Source organism: Neopsephotus bourkii, unplaced genomic scaffold (assembly GCF_033783945.1).
Source record: "Neopsephotus bourkii isolate Nb327-2 ecotype Australia unplaced genomic scaffold, CSIRO-AGI_Nbou_v1 NB_1511, whole genome shotgun sequence".
Classification (NCBI taxonomy): domain Eukaryota; kingdom Metazoa; phylum Chordata; class Aves; order Psittaciformes; family Psittacidae; genus Neopsephotus; species Neopsephotus bourkii.
Genome location: NW_026901987.1, coordinates 4,569,258 through 4,593,158, shown reverse-complemented (window position 1 = coordinate 4,593,158; position 23,901 = coordinate 4,569,258). Strand labels below are relative to the sequence as shown.

At 36.1% G+C, this 23,901-nt stretch overlaps 1 protein-coding gene across 1 annotated transcript; it reads right to left on the bottom strand.

Moving 5' to 3' along the window:
- Positions 1-1,528: 1,528 nt before the first annotated feature.
- UFL1 (UFM1 specific ligase 1) lies at positions 1,529-22,604 on the bottom strand. Its single transcript, XM_061369837.1, has 19 exons — positions 22,452-22,604; positions 21,683-21,828; positions 20,579-20,607; positions 19,743-19,840; positions 18,375-18,489; positions 17,108-17,238; positions 16,400-16,458; positions 13,600-13,746; positions 12,247-12,422; positions 11,396-11,575; positions 10,896-11,016; positions 9,406-9,528; positions 7,473-7,593; positions 6,475-6,638; positions 5,395-5,525; positions 5,180-5,260; positions 4,362-4,447; positions 3,755-3,935; positions 1,529-3,045 (listed from the first exon to the last, which is right to left on the bottom strand). Exons 1-19 carry the CDS (start codon positions 22,526-22,528, stop codon positions 2,836-2,838), a joined length of 2,376 nt encoding a protein of 791 aa, XP_061225821.1. The 5' UTR covers positions 22,529-22,604; the 3' UTR covers positions 1,529-2,835.
- Between the last annotated feature and the right edge of the window lie 1,297 nt (positions 22,605-23,901).

Genomic DNA, 23,901 nt, shown 5'->3' with positions numbered 1-23,901 from the left:
TCAGCTTAAAAGTCATTCCTTAACAATTCCCAAGAAAATAAATAACTTGTTGTTTTCCTGAGAAAACATCTTTGGCATTTACTGAATATGTTCTGTTATTTGGGCTAGCAGAGAAAGGAATTCTGCTCTCAGTATCCTGTTTATCCAAAAGCTTCAGATAATTACCGTTTTCTATGTTTAAAATACAATCATCGCTAAAGAAGTTTAAGTAGCACGTATTTGGAGGCTTAAAAAGCACTCAAGGGAAAATCACTACATGCCTTCTTCTCATATTCCTCCCTAGGCATCCACTTTTGGCTCCTGCTGAAGACACAATACTGGGCCACACAGACCTTCAATCTGACCCTGTATAGTCACTCTTGCGTCTTCTGCAAGAGTACCAAACTTCCAGTTAAAACCACCACCCAAATCCAGTTTTGTAGAGATTTGTGTTTTCTCAGCCTAACAAAAATGTAACTGTTACTCATTGGAAAAAAGAATTCAGGGAGCAACCACTCCATAAGTAGATACTCATGAGCCTACACAGAGAACAGGAATACTGTAGTTTTATCTGACCAAGCTGTAGGATGGATTCATGTGGACAACAAACCCCAGTGCTATTAATTAGAAACTTCTGCCAATTTCTTGTTTTTTTAAGAAGCTGTGAAACAAGAGAACTGGAAAGAAGGCTGCAGGTCCTAACAGAGCAAGAGTTTATTTCCAGCAGACCTGCAAATAACCAAATGACCAGCTATGAAAGTCACATTTTGCTACTTAAGGGCAAGGAAAGGCCATTGGTGAGAGAGATATTATTCTACCTATGGCTAATGCACTCATTCCAATTTGCTGAGAGCAGCACCAAATGAAGCTAGATCAATGTTTATAAATAGTTGTGTATATATTACATACATGCATATATACACATCAGCTTTTTGAGTCTATAAAAATACAAAGGTGGTGTTTAAATACCATAGGTGAAGAGCATGAGAGTCTGAGACCAAATACTTGAAATCAAAGTAAGTGTGTTAATCTGCATACTTTGTAGTGCCGTCAAAGGGCAGTTTTGTTTTGTGAACTGAACACCTGATTTCTAAGAAAATTCCTCCCAGGCAGAGGAAGAACCCCATGAATTAGCAAAATATTCAGGAAATTGAGAATATTCCTTTTCTTTCTCTTTCAAAATACTTCTGTATCATAAACTGAAGACTGATTTTCCACAGCTAAAAGGCAACAAAAGTATCTGCAAAGGTTTTCCAACCTATGTCTCCTTGAATTCTGTTAGTAGCGAGAAGATATCTCTGAATTTTAGTGCTTCCCATGTATCCACTTAAAATATTTATCATCCTTTTAACACTAGCTACAATACAAAAAGTCTAACACATGATGTACTAAATTTTATAAAATGTCCATTATTATTGCAGCATAAACCAGTATTGAACAAAATACAGGGATGCTTAGAATGGCATGTTAAATCAAATGGCTCATTTGCTCATTGCTCTTTGAAAGATCCAAGTTTCAAGATGATCAACTATTGATTAAATCAACAGAATGCATTTCAAATACTTAATCATTTAATGTTATTAAAATACTTTCATATTTGTATATAGAATGTCATGTGGTATATTATTTACAAAATAGCTCAGTGTCATATAAAATTCTTTACATTCAATATAGGAACTTAGTAATTATTTTAGGTAAATAACAAGAAATTGAACCTATTCCCCCTATGGAAACTTTATTTCTTAAACAAAGTTAAACAGCCAGAATATTTTTCAGCTCTTACTTTTAATTGTCTTCTACTGTCAGCTATGAAAGCCTCCAGCCAAGGAAGAAAACCAACTACCTTTACTTCTGCATTACAACTGGCAAACTGTTTTGCCTTACATCTGGTGGAAGATCAGCACTGCTGTGAACACTGATAAATGTTACTGCCTTTTATATATATATAAGATTCAATTTTTTTTACCTTACCAAAATTATCTTAACCTTGTTTTATCAGTTACTGAGCTTCCATACTTGGCCTCTTCAACTTCCATTTATTGCAAATTTCAGGTTCTGATGTATTTATGATTTAGCTTATAGAATACATGAACTGTTGGAAAACAAGTATTTGAACAGAGTAGGGCTTGCACAGAATTTGCTTTCTTTCAGCATCAGAGAATTTTGGCAAGGATGTGCGAATGACATTTTTAGTGAAAAGAACTCTTTCTGTCTTACTACTCAAACTTGACTTTATGTAAACCCCTGAAATTACAGATATGAAATCAATGGGCATTACTGAAGTAATGCAACTACAATCTCTCCTGTTTGAAAATCACCTTTTCTTAAAAGTAAGTTAGCAGAATATTTGACATACAAGAATTGTGTAATTAAGTGGCAGAACTCTATTTTACACATTTTACCACCATCCTGAAGACAAAAAGCACCGCACATTCGAAAACAAGGCTGGCAAAAAACTCAAGGGAAACACTTTAGCCAGTATTTTGGTATAAAGCTTATGTAGAAAGATCATAAACTGAAATCTTTCAATGAAACTCAGCATAAACAATACCGCAAGTTTTCTCAAGGAGCTGACAGAATACAATACTTCTAACTGCTATGCGAACTGGACGATGAATTCAAGAAGTCTGCTGAATGAACAATGCACACAGCTGTACTACACTGTGTTACATGTGCTACATGCACACTGTAGTAGTACATAATTATACTTAATTTACCATCATCACCCTGCTGTAATTTGCCATTGTTAGAAGCTAAATTTTAAAGTTTGCCAAGCATTTTCTGCTATCCTTTCCTTCAGGATAAGAAAAAAAAAATCTGACTGAATTATGGATTTGGATGCACCAAATAGTAATTTTATTCCTCTGTTACAGAAGATTTCCTAGGTCTGAGAACAAGGTCTTTGATAGATGTAGTGATTTCCTGGAGCTCTTTTCGAATGGCATCTGCTTCTTCCTCTTCCAGGTTATCTGTTGTGTCACCGTCTCCATGTTCAGTTTTCTTAGTCTGGCTGATCAACTGTTTCACTACTAGCCCTTGGTATTTTACTAACAGGGAATGCTGATCCTAAAGGGAAAAGAGAGAATAAACCAAAGGAATGTCAATGTTACTGAGAAGGTACCCCGAGCTTTAATTGAAAGTAATTTTTTTTGAAAAACATTCTCCTCTTCTTGTCTGAAGAGGGTAAATACATACATAAATATATTTCCATCAAGTTATTTTGCAACCTAAATTCTGAGAGACATTCAAAGGGGCAAAAAAATTGAAGTGCATCAACGCTGTGAGAACAGGACAATTAAATACTAAAGCAGCGAAGCAGTGCAGTTAGTAAACACCATCAGTTTGGGCAATCTGGAATACAGAATTTCAATATCTTTACTTTTGAAGTGGTATATCTTTCTATAAAACTGAACTAGAGAAGTCTAAAAAGCAACCATGCTCTAGCTGGAAGGAGACAGAGTGTAAGAATTTTCAGTTGCAAGAAACTATAATATCCTCCAGTAGACAGGTGTCTCTATGGTTAAAGGCAAAAGCTGCAGTACTTGTAACAGGTTGATTCTTAGTTTTAATGAAAAATCTTGAAGACAGATCCTTGAAATGATAGGTTTGAAATACAATCCGGACTAGCAAAATTGCATATTCTGCAAATAAAATAATGATTAGACATGAAACACAAAGATGCCAGTCTTATGCAGCAGAAACAGTACAAGGCACAACTTCAATGTTCTGTCATAGAAACAAGGTACTACCCCCTTAAGAAACTAGAAAGGAATACCTCTGGGATCTTGCCACTTAGGAAATTAATGATCTGTGGTACTGATCTTCCTGGTGCATGAAGCATACAGTGGGTTGAAAATTGAAATAACAGTACTGATGTCAGGTGCAGAACAAGAGCTGGATCTTCTGTGACTTTAAGCTGCTCAATCAGAGCTTGTCTATGCTGAAACAGGACTTGCCTGAGGAACAGGAATACATTATATAAAAATATTTCTGTCCTACAGCAGTTGATAATATACTCTAAAACATCTAACTTCAGTTAATTTTAATTTTCTCTTCTGACCAGTTCTATGTAAAATTACACAATTAAAAGAAACCCCAAACAACAAACTAGCACTGGTGTAGCTCAAATTTTGAAAGCTCCCTAGGGAATTTATAAATTATGTTGTAGCAAGTCAAGTAAATTAGCTAAATATGAACTCTCCTCACCTCCTTCTCCCATGGAATTAGGACTGCTTGACTTTGCATTTTTCAGTTAAACAGTATGAAAAGAAAGACTGCCTCTTACACATTCTGTGTGACTGCTAGCACAGTAACCACCTAACATTTGTCCAGCAATACAGCTACATTTTAGACTGTGCATAGAACAAATAAAATTAAGGTACCTTTCTTTCTTTTTGTCTCCTTTTTTCACCATAATACCACAAATATCCACTGCAGAATCAAGGCATGAAAGAAAATCTTCTACATTCTATTAAAAAATGAGGTAAATATTTAAACTGTGTTAGCAAATTATAAAAAAGTTAACTACTGTTCACAATCACACAGACGACTGTGAATATATCTGGAATATGCTATGAAATAAAATAGAAAGTAAAAAGTATTTAGTAGAAATTAACGCTATTCCTTTTCCAATAGTTTGTATACTTAAATACTAAACCAAGTTATAATCCACTAATCTTAACAATGTAATTAAAAAAGGAAAATATGTTCTACAATTATTTACAGATATGTTTTTTTTTAAGAAACATCAGTCTGGGCTTTTCCATAAAATAATAAATTACTCTGCTTTAGACTTCCAGTGCTAATTTTATTTTTTTCCTAAATATTCAGGGTTTTACTAATTATGAAATACATGGGACAACAATCATGATCTTCAGGAACAAACAACAAGAAACATCAAACACTTTGAACTACACATTCTCTCTCAGCTTTTACTTTTCTCACCTGCGCTTAAGAGATACACTGGATTTCACCTGGAAGCGAAGAGCTAGGTGATGATGTAAATATAAGAATAACCTTTCAAATCTAAGAATTCACAGGTATGAAAATATACTTACTCTCACTGACTTACAAAAATTTGAAAGACTATTTTGACTTCTTCCTTCACAGCAGCAGCAGTTATGTACTACATGCTCTATGTTAGCTGTTTATTAGCACTGTATCAGCAGAAAATCTGAACTCAGATTCTGGATCACTTTACCTTGCCATTCAGAGAAGTATGCAGTTTAGTTAAAGTGCCCTTGGTGTCTTCTGGCAATTTACCTAAAATCTTTGTTCGGACCTGTATGAGACAAGAATTAAAATAATCTGTACTATTAATTATCACGTCAGCTGCATTTACATGAGATAATAAAATATTAAATAAACATTACTGATCTACTTGAGACTGTTAAAAAGGAACCACTATCTGTGTACCTCACTTGTGATTGCAGAGTAATTTTCTGTTGTCATCATTGAATCAGATGCTAGGAAGTTGAAAATAAGATTTGTAATATCTGCACACACTGTCTTCAACAGATGTTTGGCAAGGTTAGTCTGAGTCTCATCTGTCAAAAGAAGTAAGAGATTCAAAGTTAACTTACGTGATTCTTATGAGAGTTAGCATAGCACATCCTAAAACACGGAGTCTTATAAAGTATGAGTAGTATGAGAAAGTTATCTGGATACATGAAGCTAACATGCCTCATTTGTAATTGCTTATTGAACATTCCTCAGTGAAAAATGTGAGCTTTCAGGTCTTTAAGAGTATTTTAATGTGTTGGTACTATTTCAAAAGGTGTATTTGTAGAAGCAGTAAAGTAGTCCTTGTACAATCCTCCTGAAGCCCTAATGAACAATCACTGCTATTCATCAACAAGTGAAAAAGGAAAACTCTACAGGACAAGCAGTTGAACAGAAGAGCAGGCATATGACTATAGCACTGAAACAGTTTTTAGAAAAAAGACGCTACTGGACACATGTACAAGAACAGATACTAACGAGAAATAATTCCATTTATTTCTAAATACAGGAATATCAGGGTTTTTTATTAGTGTTTCCTTTTGTTGTAAGTTTTCCACAGGGAAAGTTCTACATGAAAGCTGAATAGAGCAGAGAATCTTGGAAATGTCTACAATATTTTCCTAATGCTACTTTTCTGTCAGAAAATATAGCTAAAGAAGACACCTTACAAAGTATCCCACTGTAATATGAATCTACACCTTTTTGAAAAGCTGCCCTCAAGGAGCAGCTGCTTTCAGTATCAACCCTAAAAGAGTTTTTAACAGGGGCTTCTTAGAAACACTCGGATTTTTCATTAGTGGCACAGGCGACAGAATGAAGGAAGCTTATTCATTTTGCACTCCAGCATAAGGTCAGTGTTAGGCAGAGGAAACACATCTCTAAGTTTTTCCTTTTTTAAGTGGTTGCTCTTCTTTGACCTTGAACATAGATTCTAGAATAAATTCAACACCCTTGAAGAGCATATTCAGTTTTTAATGTATGTATGTACTGCACCTGTGAAATGCTTTGCTCCCTTTTCGAATAACCTAATGTTGTTGTACAAGTTTGAGAACTCCTCCTGCAATTCCTTCATAGTCTGTCTTCTGCTGGCTCCAGAAGTTGATGTTGAAGATGTAAAAACAGAACGCACAACTTCCTGGTAAGTTTTTGTTAAAGGTCTTAGAACAGGGAAGAAGAGAGGAGAAAAAGTGAACATTAAGCAAAGTGTAAAACTGTAGGTCTTTCCAAATATATCAGCAATAGAGACAGCTATCTCATTGCACAGTAAGTGAATGGAGCATGCTCACAGAATGGTGAGCTTAACAAAAAAGCAAATAATGGAAATCAGAAAATAAGCACTAGGAAGTTAAAATGTACCGTTGTAAGTGCAGAAGTACTAATGGTTACAGTATGCGCAGTACGTACATGCTTGCCAAAGTTTTAACTCATAACAACCCCGAAATGCAAACAAGATGAAAGATAGAAAATACTTCCAGATGCAGTGCTATTAAAAAACTCTTTCAGGGGTCTGAGGACAAATTTCAGATCAATGATAGCTATAAGAGGGGAAGACTTTTAAGCTGCATTAAAATAGCACAGGCCCTTCTAAAAATGCAGTTACCACTGTACACTAATGTCCTTTTTTGCCCTTACCACACATATTCACACACTTTCTATTCTGTGGAGATCTTTTAAAACAAGATATTAATCTTTGCTTAGATCAGTTTGCTGACCTAGCTTATTACGCAGTTCATCAGGTACCAGCAGAGCTACAAAAGACGAGAAAGGTGAATACAGACCAAAGGCTGTGCCATCATACAGAAGATGGCACTGGTGGAACCCCAATATGGGTAACAGAACCACCTACTGCCGTGACACGTGCCACAGGGAGCTGTGACATGCTCTGCTTCCATCAGCAAAACATTTTTTCTGAGCAAGAAAACAGACTGAAGAGAAGATTAATCTGAAGAGAACCGCAAAGTTTCCGACTCCAGTTGAATTACTGAAATTACCTTATTAGATGTTCAGCAAGTTCTGCAATAAGTTCTTCAGGACAATCCTGTATGTGGGTCTTTAAAACATCCTGAATTTCATCTGCTGACATGAAAGGGAACTCCGGCTGCTTATTCCTACCTGTAGCGGTCATGAGCAACATTCATTGAGAAAACATTATACTTAGTTTTGTTGCATTTCCTCTGTGGCATAATGCATTGAAATGTCTCCACAGAAGATGAATACACATGACAGTTAAATCTTACACACGAAAAACTGACAAAATATCTCTCTTAACTGCTTAGAAGTTATTTTCTGTAATAGACAAGTAGTAATTGTAGTCACATTTCAAACTGCCTGGCCCATCCACTAATTTAGAAACTATGATGTCACCAAGACCAAGTAGTTTTTTAAAACGCCAAAGCTGAATAGAGTGTTCCAATTTGAAAGATTTCATAAGGTTGTTTTGAGTCCACTTAGTAAGGTACACAATCATGTAACAGAGGGTATCCTAAGGTTAACATTACAGTATAAAATTTGAGACATGATAAAGCAAAAGTATTAAACTAGACAAGAAGTTCTAGTAATAAAATCAACTTACATGCTGCTTGTTAACACATATGAATTAGTGCCTCTGTATTTTGGTTATGGACAAAATACAAAGTTTATGTGCATGCTGCAGAATTGTTTCATACATAAGAATGAGATCAGGATGATGACAAGGAACCAGAAAAGGACAGGCATTCTATGATGCAGATGCAGCATGTAATGGGCTTATCCTGCACATAAGGAAACTGAATGAATGGAAATCAATTATGCTCCTAGTAGTGCCACATTAGCAATAAACAGCATACAAGGCTATACAAACTGATGGTAAGGGAGCTTAAATCAGGTTGTGTAAGGGTCTTATTTATATACACCTGAATTTTTCTTGGGTTTTTGGCTCAAGCTACTTACTAAAATACAGCAATACAAGCATCAACAACTGTAAAACACACGAAAAAGGTGATTTAAAACTTAATTTTGTATGATCAGTGACTGGGCAGCCTTGAAAAATAACTTCATTTATATGAGAATTCCAGTAATCTGAGAGTAGTATCATAAAAAATTAAGATGCTGTGCTTTACAACTTCAAATATGTTTAAAGTATTTCAGTCAGTAATGAAAGTGTCGAAACTATATATAAAATGGAAGTGGACACTTCTGCATCTCTATTGAATAAAAGAAGTAACACATAATTACGACTGTGCCACTTGCAACGAGTTTCCTAAAAGCCTAACAATGTAGGTGTTTAATTCCGAGGATGCTATCCATGCTCCTCCTAACAGTAAAGGCAGACTCCCTCAATAGGGAGCAATTTAATTTTGTCCTGTAATATACACCTAAGATGAGCTAGACAGACTAGACCTTCAATGTACCTACCTTTCTCCATTACAAAGCCAACAGATATAAAGGTAACTTACTCTGATGTAGATGTCCCAGTTAAACAAGTCAAACCCTATTTAAAATATTAAACCTTTATTTTGACTGTACAGTTTATCCCTATGAGAAAAAAACATCTAAGTACTAATTCCCCATTTTGATTTGTTAATTTAAGCCTTGGAAATGAATGTGAACATCTCCATTTATTGTACACTATTCAGCAGGTATTAAGGAACCGAGTATAATATTAATCCTGAAGTCTAAGGCATTTCCCACATAAAATTAAACAATAAAAAAGCCTCTCATTTCCTTTAATTTTTTTTTTTTAAGACCAAGTTATACTTCTCAGTGAATATGGTATGTCTATTTCATTTAAACAGCAATATCATATCCATTGATACAATTCTAACTAAAAGTATTCTCATGTTCTTTGGCATTTTACCTGACAGTGGGGAAAACAAGAGGTGTGAAAAATCTAGTGCTAAAAACATGTGAGTATGAATAGACAGTGCCCAAAATAAAAAGACAAACCTGTGTTAGTTGCTTGCGACTCTTCATCACTGTCAGCATCTTTTCTTCCTTTCTTCTTGGTTTTCTTAATCTTGATCTCTCTAGCATTACCACCTCCTCCTCCTCTCACGCATCCACTGCCCTCTGGTGGAGAATTATTTGCTTAGTACATAGCAAAGTTGCAGCACTTAAAAAGTTTACAATTTAAAGTAATTTACCTGCATTACTTGTTAACGCTAAATTAAAACCCTACAACCTGATTCTAAACATAACCTGCAATCCATATCCCAGAATCTTAGGACTGTAAGATTCAGTCTTGAGAAAAAAGAGCAACTGAGTCACAGCTTTATTTAAGCTAATATCATCAACAAACACAAGTACTAATCATACTGAATGTACCTATATATTTTATTTTTAAAAGGCACAATATCTTTTTCCAGCTGAAAACAGATGAGATACCACTTTCCAGAATGTAATGGCAGATTTTCTGTTGGCTGAAAATAGCATCTTAGTAGGCATTTAGCATTTTTATTCAGTGATGCTGAATAACTGAGCTACTGAAAAATATCCAGATAATGTAACCTTGTTAACCTGCAGAGAAAAAATCCTACGTAGTAAGCATTTATCCAAAATATTCTTGAAAACATGCATTCAATTAACTAGAACACTAATTCTTTTTCAATTATTCCTAGATGACTATAATGCAATGAGATATTACAGTTCTGACAAACATATCAAACTATTTAGTTCGTATGTCCTGTAATCCATGTATTCACACTGCAGACTGGATCTCAATTTGCAATACAGTCCTTTTCCACAAGGTAAGTAGTTCTATTTGTTTCCCTTTCCACAGCTTGTTCCCCTCTTTTTTGGCTTAAAAGAAATTTCAGTTCCAGAGTAAGTGGTTCTAATAAGTCTTGAAAAAGTAGTTCTTTTCCATTTAAATATATGGTCCAAGATTTCAAGTAAATACATTTTGTAACAGTGGTATCATTTAAGAAAAGGAAATACCCTCCTGCCCCCAAACCTGATTTCCCTAGTTATACAGAGTTATTTTGGAATTTATTTCTCAAGACTATTAAGAAATAGTTTCATTTTCATGGGTCCTAGAGAAGAAGAGCTCAGAGTGTATCTATACTGTGTAATCAAAAATGGTACAGAGGTCCCTGAGCTACCGGGCTGGTCACTCCGCAATGCACAATTCAATCTTACGTGGTCATACCATATGCACTAACAAATGAACATGGATTCCTTGCTTCTAAGGACTTGTGTTGGACTAACTCAAGATATGAGTTACCTTTATGATACTTTTAAACCTGAAATTAGTTCTCATGGACATAGCTCAGATACATCTACAGAATAATGATAAAAAGTGGTTGGATTATTTCTTAAAATATGTTCAGCAACAGACTGGAAGGAACTACTGGACTACAAAATACCGTAACTTTATATTTGAATATTTCCAAGACTAAACAAACCTTTTTTGCTTAAGGTAAATATTGATGCTTTACCTGTTGCCTTCTTTCTTCTTTCATCCTTTTTGTCTTTTTTATTAGCATATGAGCTCTCTAAACCAGAAGCCTGTTTTAAATCCTCTTCAGTGATTAAATTAACAGGGTTATTTTTAATTTCCTAAAATGAAGAACATGCACTTAACAGCAAAACGATACAGCAACAAAAGATACATGCAGAAACATTTAACCCTTTTGGCCATGTTTTCAGTATACTAAGCTAACACCATGTATTCCAAGTGCAATACATGAAGAGATATTTATTCTTCTCCTCAAAATTCAGCATCTGATCATACTGTCAGTGGAACAGTGTTCTTTGAGTGCAACTGAACATATATTAAATTACACTGATTGCACATACAAACTTTTTCATCATTTTTGCTCTTCTTCTCAAACTTTATTTCAGATGAGATGCACAGAGACGGTAACACCAGAGTCATATAAACTACAGTCCAACACTCAACGTATATTGATTGCATCTTGACCAGATAAAACCCTACCTTTTCAGCTTTCTGTTGCATTGTAGCAGAGAACAGATCAGCACAGCTGCTCACAAATTTCTCACTGACCACAATAGTGTCATTGAAGATTAAACCGGAAGAACTTTTGTTTAAAGACCTCACCACTTGCTGAAGCAAAATCCCAGCATCTTCTACTGACAATGAGCTGGGCAGAAGAGTCTATGGTGAAGAAAATAAAAATAATTTACATACAATGACCTGTTCTAGAATGGACATACTTGTGTGTGGATAAACAGGATCCACGGACATTTGACATCTATTAACTATTTATACTGCACTTTTAAAATTAAACTAGCAATTTAAGAGGAAACACTATTTTAAATCTTAAAACACCAGAAATCAACATTGCTCTGTGCAAACACACAGCAGCTTCTTCAAAATGCACGCCAACAGACAGAGTAACACCAAACAAAACAACATCAGGCTTCCTTACAAGTGACAAAATAGTGCTGTTATGGCCTAGAATTAGGATTTAGCCAAGACAAAATGGCTAATATCCCTCTGCTTATGAAACTGACACAGAAATCTGGTTTAAACTTTTTTCCAACCCCCGCCCCGAAATATACTGCTCTCTAGCAGAATACACTAGCACTAATTTTGAAATGAAAGTTAGTCCTAGGTTTCTATCAACTGAATACTGCTATGTCCTTCCATTGGCTTTGTTCAGATCAAAGGCAAATAATGCCTTTTTTACTTGTTATTTCACTTGACCTGAATATCCTTCTTTGACAACATGAAATTTTTCATTATATATGTGTAGTATAAATATATTTGAACACAAAAGTAAAACAAAACAAATAAATACAACAACAACTGAAAGGATTGCTTACTGCTACATCTATCCAGTTCCCAGAGCTGATGGCTTCCTCTACAGAGGCTTCAACTTGATCCACGATTTCTTGACCAACACAAGCTGCTCTCAGAAATAAGAGCTGTGTAGACTTGTACCTTTTTTTAATATAGCCTGCTGGGTCAGGGATGCCAAGTCTGTGCAACGCATCAAATTCTATAAAACAGTTAGATGTTTACCACAGGAACTTCTGTGGTAATTTTTTTTGAAAGCAGGAAATGAAGAATTTCGTTTAGTTTGTATACAAGTAAATGCAGTCACAAGCAGATGCTGACCTAAAACTTAGTTCATACAAGCTGCACTACAACACAGTTAAGAGAAATATGAAGATAAAATAATGGACATGAGTTTGGGCTGAGTTTTGGAACAAAAAAAATGGTTTGGAGTTTTGTTTTTTTTGTGGGTTATTTTTTTTTTCAGATTCCTATATCTTTAACTTTGCAATTGTATCTTTCCTAAGTATTCCAATATAACATGAACAATATTCATAATATATACAATGACAAAATGTTTTGTTTTCAAAAGTTACCCCAATATGCTCATGGAATTGTGCAATGCCTCACAAGCAAAGTGTTTCAACTGCTTAGCAGTTTATACTTAGACATTCTGAAAACATTCAAAGACTTTACAGATACTCTATCAGTCAAGCAGTATTACAGAAACACTTAACACTACTACAGTAAATTATGATGAAGCTTTTCAAACCGCAAGACTAACTGTTTTTAGGAACTGGCCCTTTGGGACCATAAGGATACATTCTTTGTTTATTAAGGTCCATATTTTCCCATAGCTCCTGTATTAAAACACCATCGTCCAGCATCACTCATCTTTAAGTTAGATTGATTTGTTTGGATTCAAATCGGAAACTAGTGCCACCCAGTCCAGTTCTACAAATCTTATTTTGCACAGGTTCTTCCTGTGCACTGCATGCTTGGCTGTCTGGACTATTAGCCCAAGTTTGGTTGTAATCTAGACGCCTGGACTGAAACTCCAACCATGTGGGTCAAACACGATCACCTGAAAAGTCTACAGAGAGTACTCTAAGAAATGCTTTCAGAACAGTAGTAAAAGTAGCATTTGTAACTCTGGTTTTGAGAAATAAAGTTACTGTTTAGCAGGATGGTTCTCTCTGTTGAAAACTGGTTCTTTGCGATAAAGTAACACACATTATTATAAGCAAGACAGTCTTTTAACAAAGGAGTATCAACTACTGTATTGATTTCCACTTATTCTTGTGAGGCTTCACTCTAAACACTGGCTATATTAGGGTAATACCAATTATGTAAATTAGTTTTAGAAAGACATTTTATCTATGGGAATATAGATTAATTACCTAAGTAACCATTCTGCTTGAAAAAAGAATCCACCCAGTTGCTCTGCGTTCTGGCATAAATGTCCGGAATAAATACAGCTTTATCCTGTCTCCCACCAACCACAGTGCCTTTTAGTCGACCAGTGTTAACAAGTTCTTCTAGCACAGCTACAACAGAGAAAATAAAAGAAGTGGCATTTTCCACTTTGATATCTCCACTAAACAAAACATAGCAATTACTTTCCCTGTTTGGTTTAATCTTTGTTGTCCCCCACCCCATTAGTTGTTTGTGCTTGTTTTAGTAAAACATTTCTTGGGTCTATGAACTATTTTTAACATTATGCAAGTGTTCTGATAAAAGCTCTGGAAAGCATATAATGTTTCAAAAGAGTGAACCTCAGTGGCAGAATCAAAACAGTTCTTATTGAACATGTAACTGTACAGTTTGAGCTTTTACTTTAGAAAATGTAGTCATAAAAGTATCTTTTTATATATATATAATGTATAAGCATTTTAGCAATTATGTTATCTTCAAATTCACTGCTTGCACGTTAACCAAGACAGAAAAAGAGATCCAAACACACTAAAATGACATGAAAGATTGCTATCTAAACTGCATGAATGTGAGCACCTCCTACTGGTGACCATCTTTATGGTTTACAATGTTCACACTGTTCCCAATAATAACCTCCTAATAATGCACAAATACTGTTGAAGAACATACTGGCAACTAGTCGTACCAAAGTACTAAGCCATTCTCAATGTTAAATAAGGTATTTTTGGTGCATTAAAGGTGCACAGGAATATCTGATTTGCCTTGTTATGTTCTGCCTGTGCCTTCTCATACATCACTAGACACAATGGGAAAAAAAAAAATAAATCAGTGAAATCAACTGCCAAACTCTGCTGGTTTCCAGAGATTCGCTAGATGGCTTTTTTATCCCCAGTTTGGAATGGTTTCTATTTCACTGAAAGACAGACTTTACGTTGGACAGAACATTAAATAGTATCATACTGTTTGGCTTCTTATTCATGAGATGAGTAAACATCACAATATGCTTAGTACAGCACATGAAGGTTTAGTTCACCTACACAGGAAAATTTACTCGAAAACCTGGTTCCAGAAGAAATACCGCACATTAAATCATGACTTTTTTTCCTTTGGGCAGATATGACCATGGTGTAAGTAAGTCTCTACAAGCTAGAGGAGCAGCTGTTGAACACAACTGCCTCTAACTCAGCTGAACATTACTTACACTGAGAAAATGTAGAAGAAAGAGAAACTGATTTAAACAAGATACAGCCTTACATCACCTAAAACAAGAGTCAGAAATCACGTTCTGCCATGATTCAGTTGCCTTGTATAAAATGGAGCTTATAGGACAGATTTTTAAAATAAAATTAGATGTTTGTACTTACTAATAGTTAAGTTATAACAAAAATATAAGTGATATCATTAAAAGGTATTTTTTCAAATTTCCAGCACTTGTGAAATTGAAATGGTATCTCAGCAAATAGACAGAATAAAATCAAATGCCCTCTGGCAGTGAGTAAAACGTAAAAAGCTCTTTGAAACTTGCAGAACAAGTGAAACACAGCAAGAAAAACTAAAGAAAAAGATGAACAAACTCATTAAAAAAAAAAAAATCCACACCAACACCCATGAAAAAGATACAAGAAACAGACTTAGCCACAGTGATGACTACTAGTGATGAGAAAACACTAGAACTTCTATCCACATTAACACTGTACATGAGCAGAACATGACCATGTACTTGCAGGAACTGTTTGAAAAAGACTGTAAACACTTACTGGAATTTATCGGGTGCTGCAACAGTATTATAATACAGTTTAACAGATTTTTCTTTAAATCTATGATTAGCTGGATGGCATGTTCCAAAAAAAAGAGAGGAAACCTTAAATAGATTATGTGAAAGTAGAGTGTTTATATAACCTTCTTTAAATGCTAAGATTTTCATTTTCAATGAACAAGCTTGTTGCAAAGAACAAGAAGGTAAGCAGAAAGGTATTATAGTGCAGCTACAGCGTGCAATGCCCAGAAGGCAACCAACCAAACAAAAGAGAAATAGTAACTTTCATGAGAAGAGACAGAAAACTATTAAGGGATTCTAAAGACCAGTAGCACTTAGTCAGCCAGAATACAAGACTAATGATGCTTGAAGCAGCATTTTGGTCAGATGGGAGGGGATAGTGAAAGAAAAGCTGCAACATTAGAAGTAAGAAACAATGAAGTACTGCCTAAAAAATTCAGTAGTAGGGTAGGAAATCTATTTTATTTTTTGCATTTCTATTTAAAAAAGAAACTGCAAGAAATAAAAGCAAACAGTTTAAGGATATGCTTTACCTCTCAGCATATAAACACATTTAACTAAGAGGACAACAAAAGCTCTGCCTCTGATATCACAGAGAAAAGTCAATACATAGAATCCAGAGCAGTTAATGTTATTTGGCTACATAAAATCTGTTCCCTTTTGTGTGCTTCACAGACAGAACTGCCAGTAGCTAAGGGCAAATAACAAAACAGATGACAAAATGAGTACTGTACTTCTTGCATCATCCTGCCCCAGAGGCATTTCATCAATGCTTTCATTGCTTTAGATACAGAGAACATCTCTTCAGTTATGGATAGCAGAAAAGATTTAACACTTTTTACACTAAAGAGAAACATACTGCTCTTTCTTCCAGAATTAAAGGTATATACTAAAATGCTTATTTGAAAGCATACTTCTAGTAATGAAGAATCTATTAATTAACTAAAAAAAACAACAAAACAAACCAACCCAATCCAAATGAAACTCACAGTAAAGTAAATGTTCTTGAAATCCATACCGAGTGATCAAGTTATTTACAGGTGTAGGCCTTGGAAAAAAGACAAACAAACCAATATAAGCCAGTGACCTGAAACTGATGTAGAGAAACTAGAAATGAGAGATTACTCCAGACGGACAAAACTACAAAGTATCTTAGCCCCAGGGTGCTACGTTGATGTTTTAACATTACCTAAAACATTTTAATTTTAAACTACTATGAAGCTGTATCTTATAACAAAACTACAATAATTACTGTAAGGAAACTTTTGCTGTTCCAAGTTTTTTCCTTCAAGCAAATTGACCCAGAAGGTTATTGACTTAATTACAAAAAAATATCTAGAATCGCGCATAGTGGGCAGACATCAATATGTAATTGACTAGGGAGTGGTAGAATGACAATGAGGATAGATACTCTCCAAACAAATGGGAGAACTACTGATTAACATTTTCTTCAGCCAAACAACTTCTTGTATACTGCATACTGTTATGCCTCCCTTGCTCTCCTTTCAAAAGGAGGTCCCCATTTCAAGAAAGTGAGTCTACTATAAGTAAATATTTCACCCCAGGAACTGAACTACACTTAAAGAAATCAATACATAGGTCTTTATTTTCTTTTCTTTTTCACTCACAAGAGAATTTTGTCCATAAAGACCTATGTTGAAAATATTTTGATATGTGGCTGCATGTGTTCCATTTACCGAGTAATTGCAGTGAAGAGACCACGAATGCGTGCTCGATGCCGTGACACAAAGGCTTCTGTAAAAATCACCTGATGGTTTTCCTGGTCTAGCTGTCCACGAATAATTCTACCCAAACGCCTGGATAATGCCTGTAAATAGAAGCTGGGTTAACTGCTAAAACTGTATATTAATGATATTAAACAAAAATTAATAAAAAAATCCCTGCATTAGCGGAACAGCAAATTAGCTTTGCTAAGACAGACAAAACATTCAGAAATGAGGACTGCAAGTTTAAATTACTACTTAGGTATGTTGAGAATCTGTATGTATTTACTACTTATAAAATGATGCCATTATGGCCCACACTTCAAACTTAAGGGAATTCAGCTTTCCTAACAATGCCCTCTTCTATTAGATATGTGAGTATCTAATAATGAAAGAAAACTTTTCAAAAGAAGTAAAAATAGTTTGGAAATGCACAGTACAATTTTTTTCAAACAGACAAGATAAAAATCAGCAACAATAAACACAAAAGAAAACAGGTAGAAACAGTTTATAAATGTGCATCGTTGGAATTGAACTGAACCCAGGAAATACTGCTCAGGAAACAAACAGAACACATGTAATTTTGTGTGTTAGAAATGTTTTTGTAGAAGCTGATCGTACAACAAGTATTAGAAGAAATCTGCTCACAAACTGAGAGTCAACAAGGTTGTCTGCAGTGCATAATATGACTGTTCACCTAACATGTGCCACAGGATTACCCTTTGAAAAAAATATCTTCCAATCAAAATCTAACCTTAACTGAAAGTCAATAATGGTAAGAGAATTCTCCCTAATCCTCTGAAACACTACAATAGTTGATAACAAAAGAAGAGTTTTTTGTTTCTACTCTGAATGTTTTCTGAATAAACTGAAAGGTCTCTACCATTGTATTTCTGCTTCCTGGGTAACTAATGAGACTGATGAAATATCCTATATCTTTAGTATCTCACACAAATAAGTTTTCAGATCTTACACTAATCTAACCTGTTCCTGACATTACTAATTCTGGTCTGTTTCTACCAGTTATAAAGCTTCTGAGGAAATTTTGCCCAGTAGTCAAAAGGCTAACATCAACCTCATTCTGCGAATGGCTGTTATACTGCACCTTCTATGTACCTAATACTTTTCTGCTTAGAATGACAAACAGTTTATAATAATTACAGCCATGAATATTGCAAAGATAATGAAAGAATGTAAATACAACAAATTCTACATTTGCTAGGTTGGTGGCTTGCATCACCTGTATCAGGAAGTCTCCTGGAAGGTCGTATGTCTTGCAGAGTTCAGATACTGTCACCTGGCCAGTTTCCTGTAGTTTATCATTTATTTCTTCTGCTAATTGATCCAGGTAACTCCTTATTTAAAAACAAGAAAAAAACACCCACACATTAAGTGTGAATTTCAAAATCAACCTGTTAGCCATATGCTGAATTACTAATTGACCTGACATTATGATGAGTATGGAGTCAGGCTGAGAGAGGTGGGCTTGTTCAGACTGGAGAAGAGAAGATTGGAGAAGGGAGACCTTACAGCAGCCTTCCACTACCTAAAGGCGGCCTACAAGAAACCCGGAGTGAGACTTTTTACAAGGGTATGTAGAGACAGGACAAGGGATAATGGATTTAAACTGAAATAGGCGAGATCTAGATTAGATATTAGGAAGACGTTCTTTACTGTGAAGGTGGTGATACACTGGAACAGGTTGGCCAGAGAAGCTGTGGCTGCCCCATTCCTGGCAGTGTTCAAGGCCAGCTTGGATGGGGCTTTGAGCAACCTGGTCTAGTGGAAGGTGTCCCTGCCCATGGTAGCAGGGTTGGAACTAGATGATCTTTAAGGTCCTTTCCAATCCAAACCATTTTATGATTCTATGACTATAGCTCTTTCTGCTGAATTTTTGCAAAAATAAAGTTAGTTTAAATTGATAAAGGAGAACAATGTCAGTGAACATGTCGTTGTTTGGTTTTGGTTTTCTTTAAGCCTGCTAACCAAGTAGCTAGTATTAAAATTGGCTATTTATCTGCTTGTATGAATTTGTCAACTAGCAGGAACAAGAAAACATTATATGTCAAGGAGGCTTAGAAAAGGGCTTTAATAAGCAAGATAGTTTTTTATCAAGAGAGCCAGGAACTTCACAATCTTTGCCAAGAATAAATCCTGCAGCACAATCAATAATAGAGACAAGAGTATTACTTCAGTGGCTGTTAGTGTGCTGAAAGCCATGAAATAACTTGCTCATACATCTTCAGCTTGTGAGGTAAAGCAAGATGTGGGAAAAATTAGACTGTTTGTCAATAGCCGAGGCAAACAGCAAAGGCAAGAGAGATATGGCTTCTGTACACAGAGACACTGAGTAAGAAATGAAGCCTCCTATGTGCAGGATACTGGCCTCAGTAAAGCCTTTGCTCCATGGATTCACTGAATGCTCTGCTGAGACAGGCCTGGGTTGCCATTTCCAGAAGAAGCACTGATCATCACCAGGCACCCTTTGCAGCAGGCAAGAAAAATGCAGTTTGCTTCAAAAGCAACAAAGGCTGGCCAATGTTTTTAGCCTGCATTCTAAAATATGAGAGGGATGTGAATTATACATATTGCTCCTGAAGGTACTCACTCATTTATAAGCTGTCCCAATACAAGCTGAATATTTTTTTCAGATTTAACGATGTCATTAGCTCTGTTTTCAATATGTAGAAGGTCCACATTTATTACCTAAAGAAAAATGCCAATGAAACCTTTTATCAGAACTTTAAATTAATTCTCAAACACTGAGATATCATATTTGCACATTCCTATGTCTTGAGGAAAACTGCTTCTATTTTTTCTGCTATTTCATACATACATAGTTAAGCTGTGATTTGGAATAAAGCAGCAATGCTTTCTTTGCAACTGTGACAAGGTTAAAAGAAACCTCTACAATAAAAAAATCCAGAAAGCTACGAACAGAAAATACTAAATTGTATTTCAGAACGGTTTTCTGATTCCAAGTGACTTTACTCAAGCCAGAAGGGAAAATTAGTCACAGAGGAAGACTACTCGAGCATAAAGATTAGTGGATACAAGTGAATAAAAAAGGAAGAGTGAAGATCCAAAGAGGCATGCAAAAGTTAATTATGCATGCTCCTGCAGCTTTATATTTAAATTAAAAACATATTTACTTTGTTTGCCATCCTTAGTTTACAAAGGAAGAGTTCATAAAGAAAATCTGTATATTTCAGTGGTGATTTCAGAGTTCTTAGGTTATCATTATGCACACAGGAGCTTTCTACAAAGCAGTAAATTGTCAGATTAAGTAATCTGCTGTACTCTGACATGAGCTATCAGCTTTTCATAAAGTTCATTCTCTTAGAAAAGAAAATTAGCTGGAATATAACTGATGAACTCCACGTTTACAATATACATGGTGAAGTAAAGAAAGAAGCATGCAGTATTTTATTACTAAAAAGTTACCTGTTGTAAGTCAACAATGTTTACTCGACCTTCAAAAAAAAAAAAGTACAAATATACTTTTAGTATATAAAACATGTTTGAACAGATTTAGTATATAGCATAGTCCATTGTGTACAAAACATTTCCTCACTATCTTTCTGTAAACCAATTAAATCAACTTCAGCTTTATATGTTATCAAATCACAGGCAGTCAGAGCAAGATATCCCTACTGTTCTACCTACTGCCTTGCTGACAATCCAATACTGAAACTCCAGAAGTGAAAATCACTGTTTAAACTCCCTCCCAATTAGCTTTTGCCTTGCTGCTGATCTGGATTTGACCACTTGTCCATGAGTATCAAAACAGCGATTACCAAAACTTTTTACCCTTGCATGATGCTACTAACAAACCCCAGCAACTTTAAATTCAATTCAAGCTATCATACTGATATGATATAGTGGCCTAACATATTGTGGCATATTTGTGGTGATTGTAAAAATACTACTAATCTGCATAAACATAATAAGGAAGTTAATTTTCTAAACACATAACATGAAATTCACCCTTAAGCATAACTAAAAGTACAGTACACTGTCTTCTCATTAAAACCCTTGATAAAAAGCTATCTGAAGCTATGTGCTTCCTTACATATATGAGATCTTACAAAGCAGATGGCTCATCATTCTCATAAAATAGAAAATGTCAGTGACAATTTTAAAATACTATCAAGGACATGAACAGAGAATGATTTTGAAATTCCGAGTCAAGGCCAAATATCTAGGCTAGATAGTCAACCATACTAAAGTGCCAAACTTCCTTCAAAAGGGTTCTTAGACCACTTCTACCTTCTCATGGGTGAAAATGAACAAATGAGCATATCTTGATATGCTTATCTAAACGTTTAACACAGATCCGAAGTGACAATAAAAAAGTAGTAGGTGCATTAATATGTAGATGAAGCAGTAGGAAGCAAAGGGTTTGTTTTTTTTTTTTTTTTTGGGTTGTTTTGTTGGTTTGTTTTTTTTTTGCAAGATTAGGGCTACTGAACAAAACCTTCAAAGTCTTTCTGTAGTCTTCAGAACTAACTTCCAAATCCAGAGGAAGAAAGCAAATGCCACACTTACCACCACATACATGAAGCTCATCCCGGATCTCTTTACTAATCTGTGCTGGAGTGACATATTCTTTTCCATCAAGTGTGTGCACTACTTCCAACTGCTTCTCTGCAATCAGTTTAGTGACAATTTCTATACAGTTCCGCTCTGATAATCTACCAACAGCAGAAATAAAATCAGTCAAGTCTAAGTAAATGCTTGCTAAAATTATCTTTAAATTGATGTTTCAGAAATACTAAACACAGGAAGTGCATTGAGGAGTACTGTTCTGTGTCAGTATTTTTAAAGACAAAAATCCGAATTCAGGATCCAGCTGATCACCTCCCAGATCATCCATATGGCTTCATTTATGTGCGTCATGTCTCTGTATGGCTGTGCTTACAGAATGTGTCTATCACTCTTCTCTATTTCTGTATTTTGCTTTGCTTGCTTGCGATGATTTTGTTTTTCTTTAATAAAAACAGTAGGCAACAACCTCTACTGCTCGACACATACGGAAGAAACAAAGCACTGGAACCATGACAGCGTTCACCAGCCTGAACTTAGCAGCAATTGCATACCGTGGACCTGCACGTACTCTGTGAGGGCCCTCGGGACTTTTGGGGACTGCCTGGCTGAGCTCCCGGCCCCGGCTGTGTGTGAGGGCAGGAGGCTGTGAGGGCGGGCGAGGGAAGGGAGGCCGCCGGCGCGGGGAAGGCAGGGAGCGCCGGCAGGCGATCCTTAGCTGCAGGTGGCGAGCGCCGGGGTCCGCAGCGGGTACCGGCGCCGCGCTGCTCACCTGTGGGCCACCTCAGCAAACTGCGCCCGCTGGAAATCAGCCGCCAGGCGCCGAATCTCCTCCCAGGCGGCCGCCATCGCCGCCTCGACACTACACGTCAGACCCCGCCAGCCGGGCTACGGGCAGCCAGCGCGGTCAAAACTCCTCGCCACGGCATCCTCCCGCAGCGTCACCTATCGGCCGGGAGCCGCCCCGGGCCTCGTCGCAGCCCAAACAACGATAAAATAGCAAAACAAAAAAAAAAAAAAAATCAAAAAATCAAAAAGCGGTTTCCCCAGGCGTGCCTGACTTCCGCAGCGGGGCCCGGTGGATGTAGCCACGAGAGCAGGCAAACCGAGTTGTCAGTAAGGCCCTGAGCAGTGTCGTCACGGCTGACGGGGTGCTGGAGCTGATGGCCGAGCAGCGTGCTTCACCCTGTGTGCTGTGTGCCCTCTTGGCAGCCGGCTTCTCTGGCACCCTGTCAGGGGACTGAAACTTGGTCTGAAGCGTAAACAGAGCGTGCTGCTGGGAATCTGAACAGCACTGCAAACTGAAGTGAAATTTAGTCTGGAAGTAGGGTATGGGGTAAATAGTGTCATCATTTAATGGCACTGCTATTGCGCAGTGAGGGGTGCAATGGAGATGAGATTTTGTAAAGAACTATTTTTGTGAAAGCTTGAAAATCTTAAGTTTAGAGTTGCACGTAGTAAGGAAAAGCAATGTTTCCTTACTAAGCTAACAGATCTTAAGGAAAGGTAGAACACTGATACCTGGATCAGAAGTAACAACTAACTTCAGAAAAATTAGGAAGAAACCCATGGTCAAAAATACAAAAGTGTTAAAATAAATATAAAAAACCCAAGCAAACAAACAAAAAACCCCCACAAAGTAAACTGGGTTTGGCAACATAAAGTACTTTTAGCAGTATATAGAAAATTCATAGAAAGAATGAGTAATGCAAAATATAGAAGAGCAAAGTTCCTAAGAGGTGTGGTTTATTAGAAAACTTTTCACTTGGCATAAAAAATTAATTAGAAGAATTTTGATATGCATATTTTCTTTTCACTCAGAAAGAGCAGTGCCATATGTTCATCTGGAATTGATCTGATATTAACAGGGGAATAAAGCATAAAGCATTTGGTAGACTGGACTCTGTGCAGACAGTTTTTGATATGGGATATTTTGTTAAGATACCTGCAAAGACAGGAATTAGCAGTGCAGCCTCTGTAATGGTGAAAAAGTAGAAATGATGTAAAAGTAGAAATGAGAAAATATTTGTCCAACAAATATACAGTATACAAACATTTGTATACTGGATAAAATGGAGTATAAATTAGAATTTTATTAAATGGTTCTTTAATTCTGCATGTGTCATGGCATTATCTTCATCACTTGCTGGCCATTTTTTAGTACCAAACTGCTGAATTTGTGAATTTAAAGATGTAGCTATCTGATTTTGCTCATTAATGTG

Bases quoted from the DNA above. Each gene is read 5' to 3' on its own strand.
- UFL1 (XM_061369837.1), bottom strand. From the start codon at position 22,528: ATGGCGGCCGCCTGGGAGGAGATTCGGCGCCTGGCGGCTGATTTCCAG. The intron at 5,526-6,474 runs GTGCAGTACATA...TTCTTTTGACAG, and splicing joins GGGAGCAAAGCATTTCACAG to ATGAGACTCAGACTAACCTT. The intron at 3,936-4,361 runs GTACCTTAATTT...CCTGTTCCTCAG, and splicing joins GGAGACAAAAAGAAAGAAAG to GCAAGTCCTGTTTCAGCATA.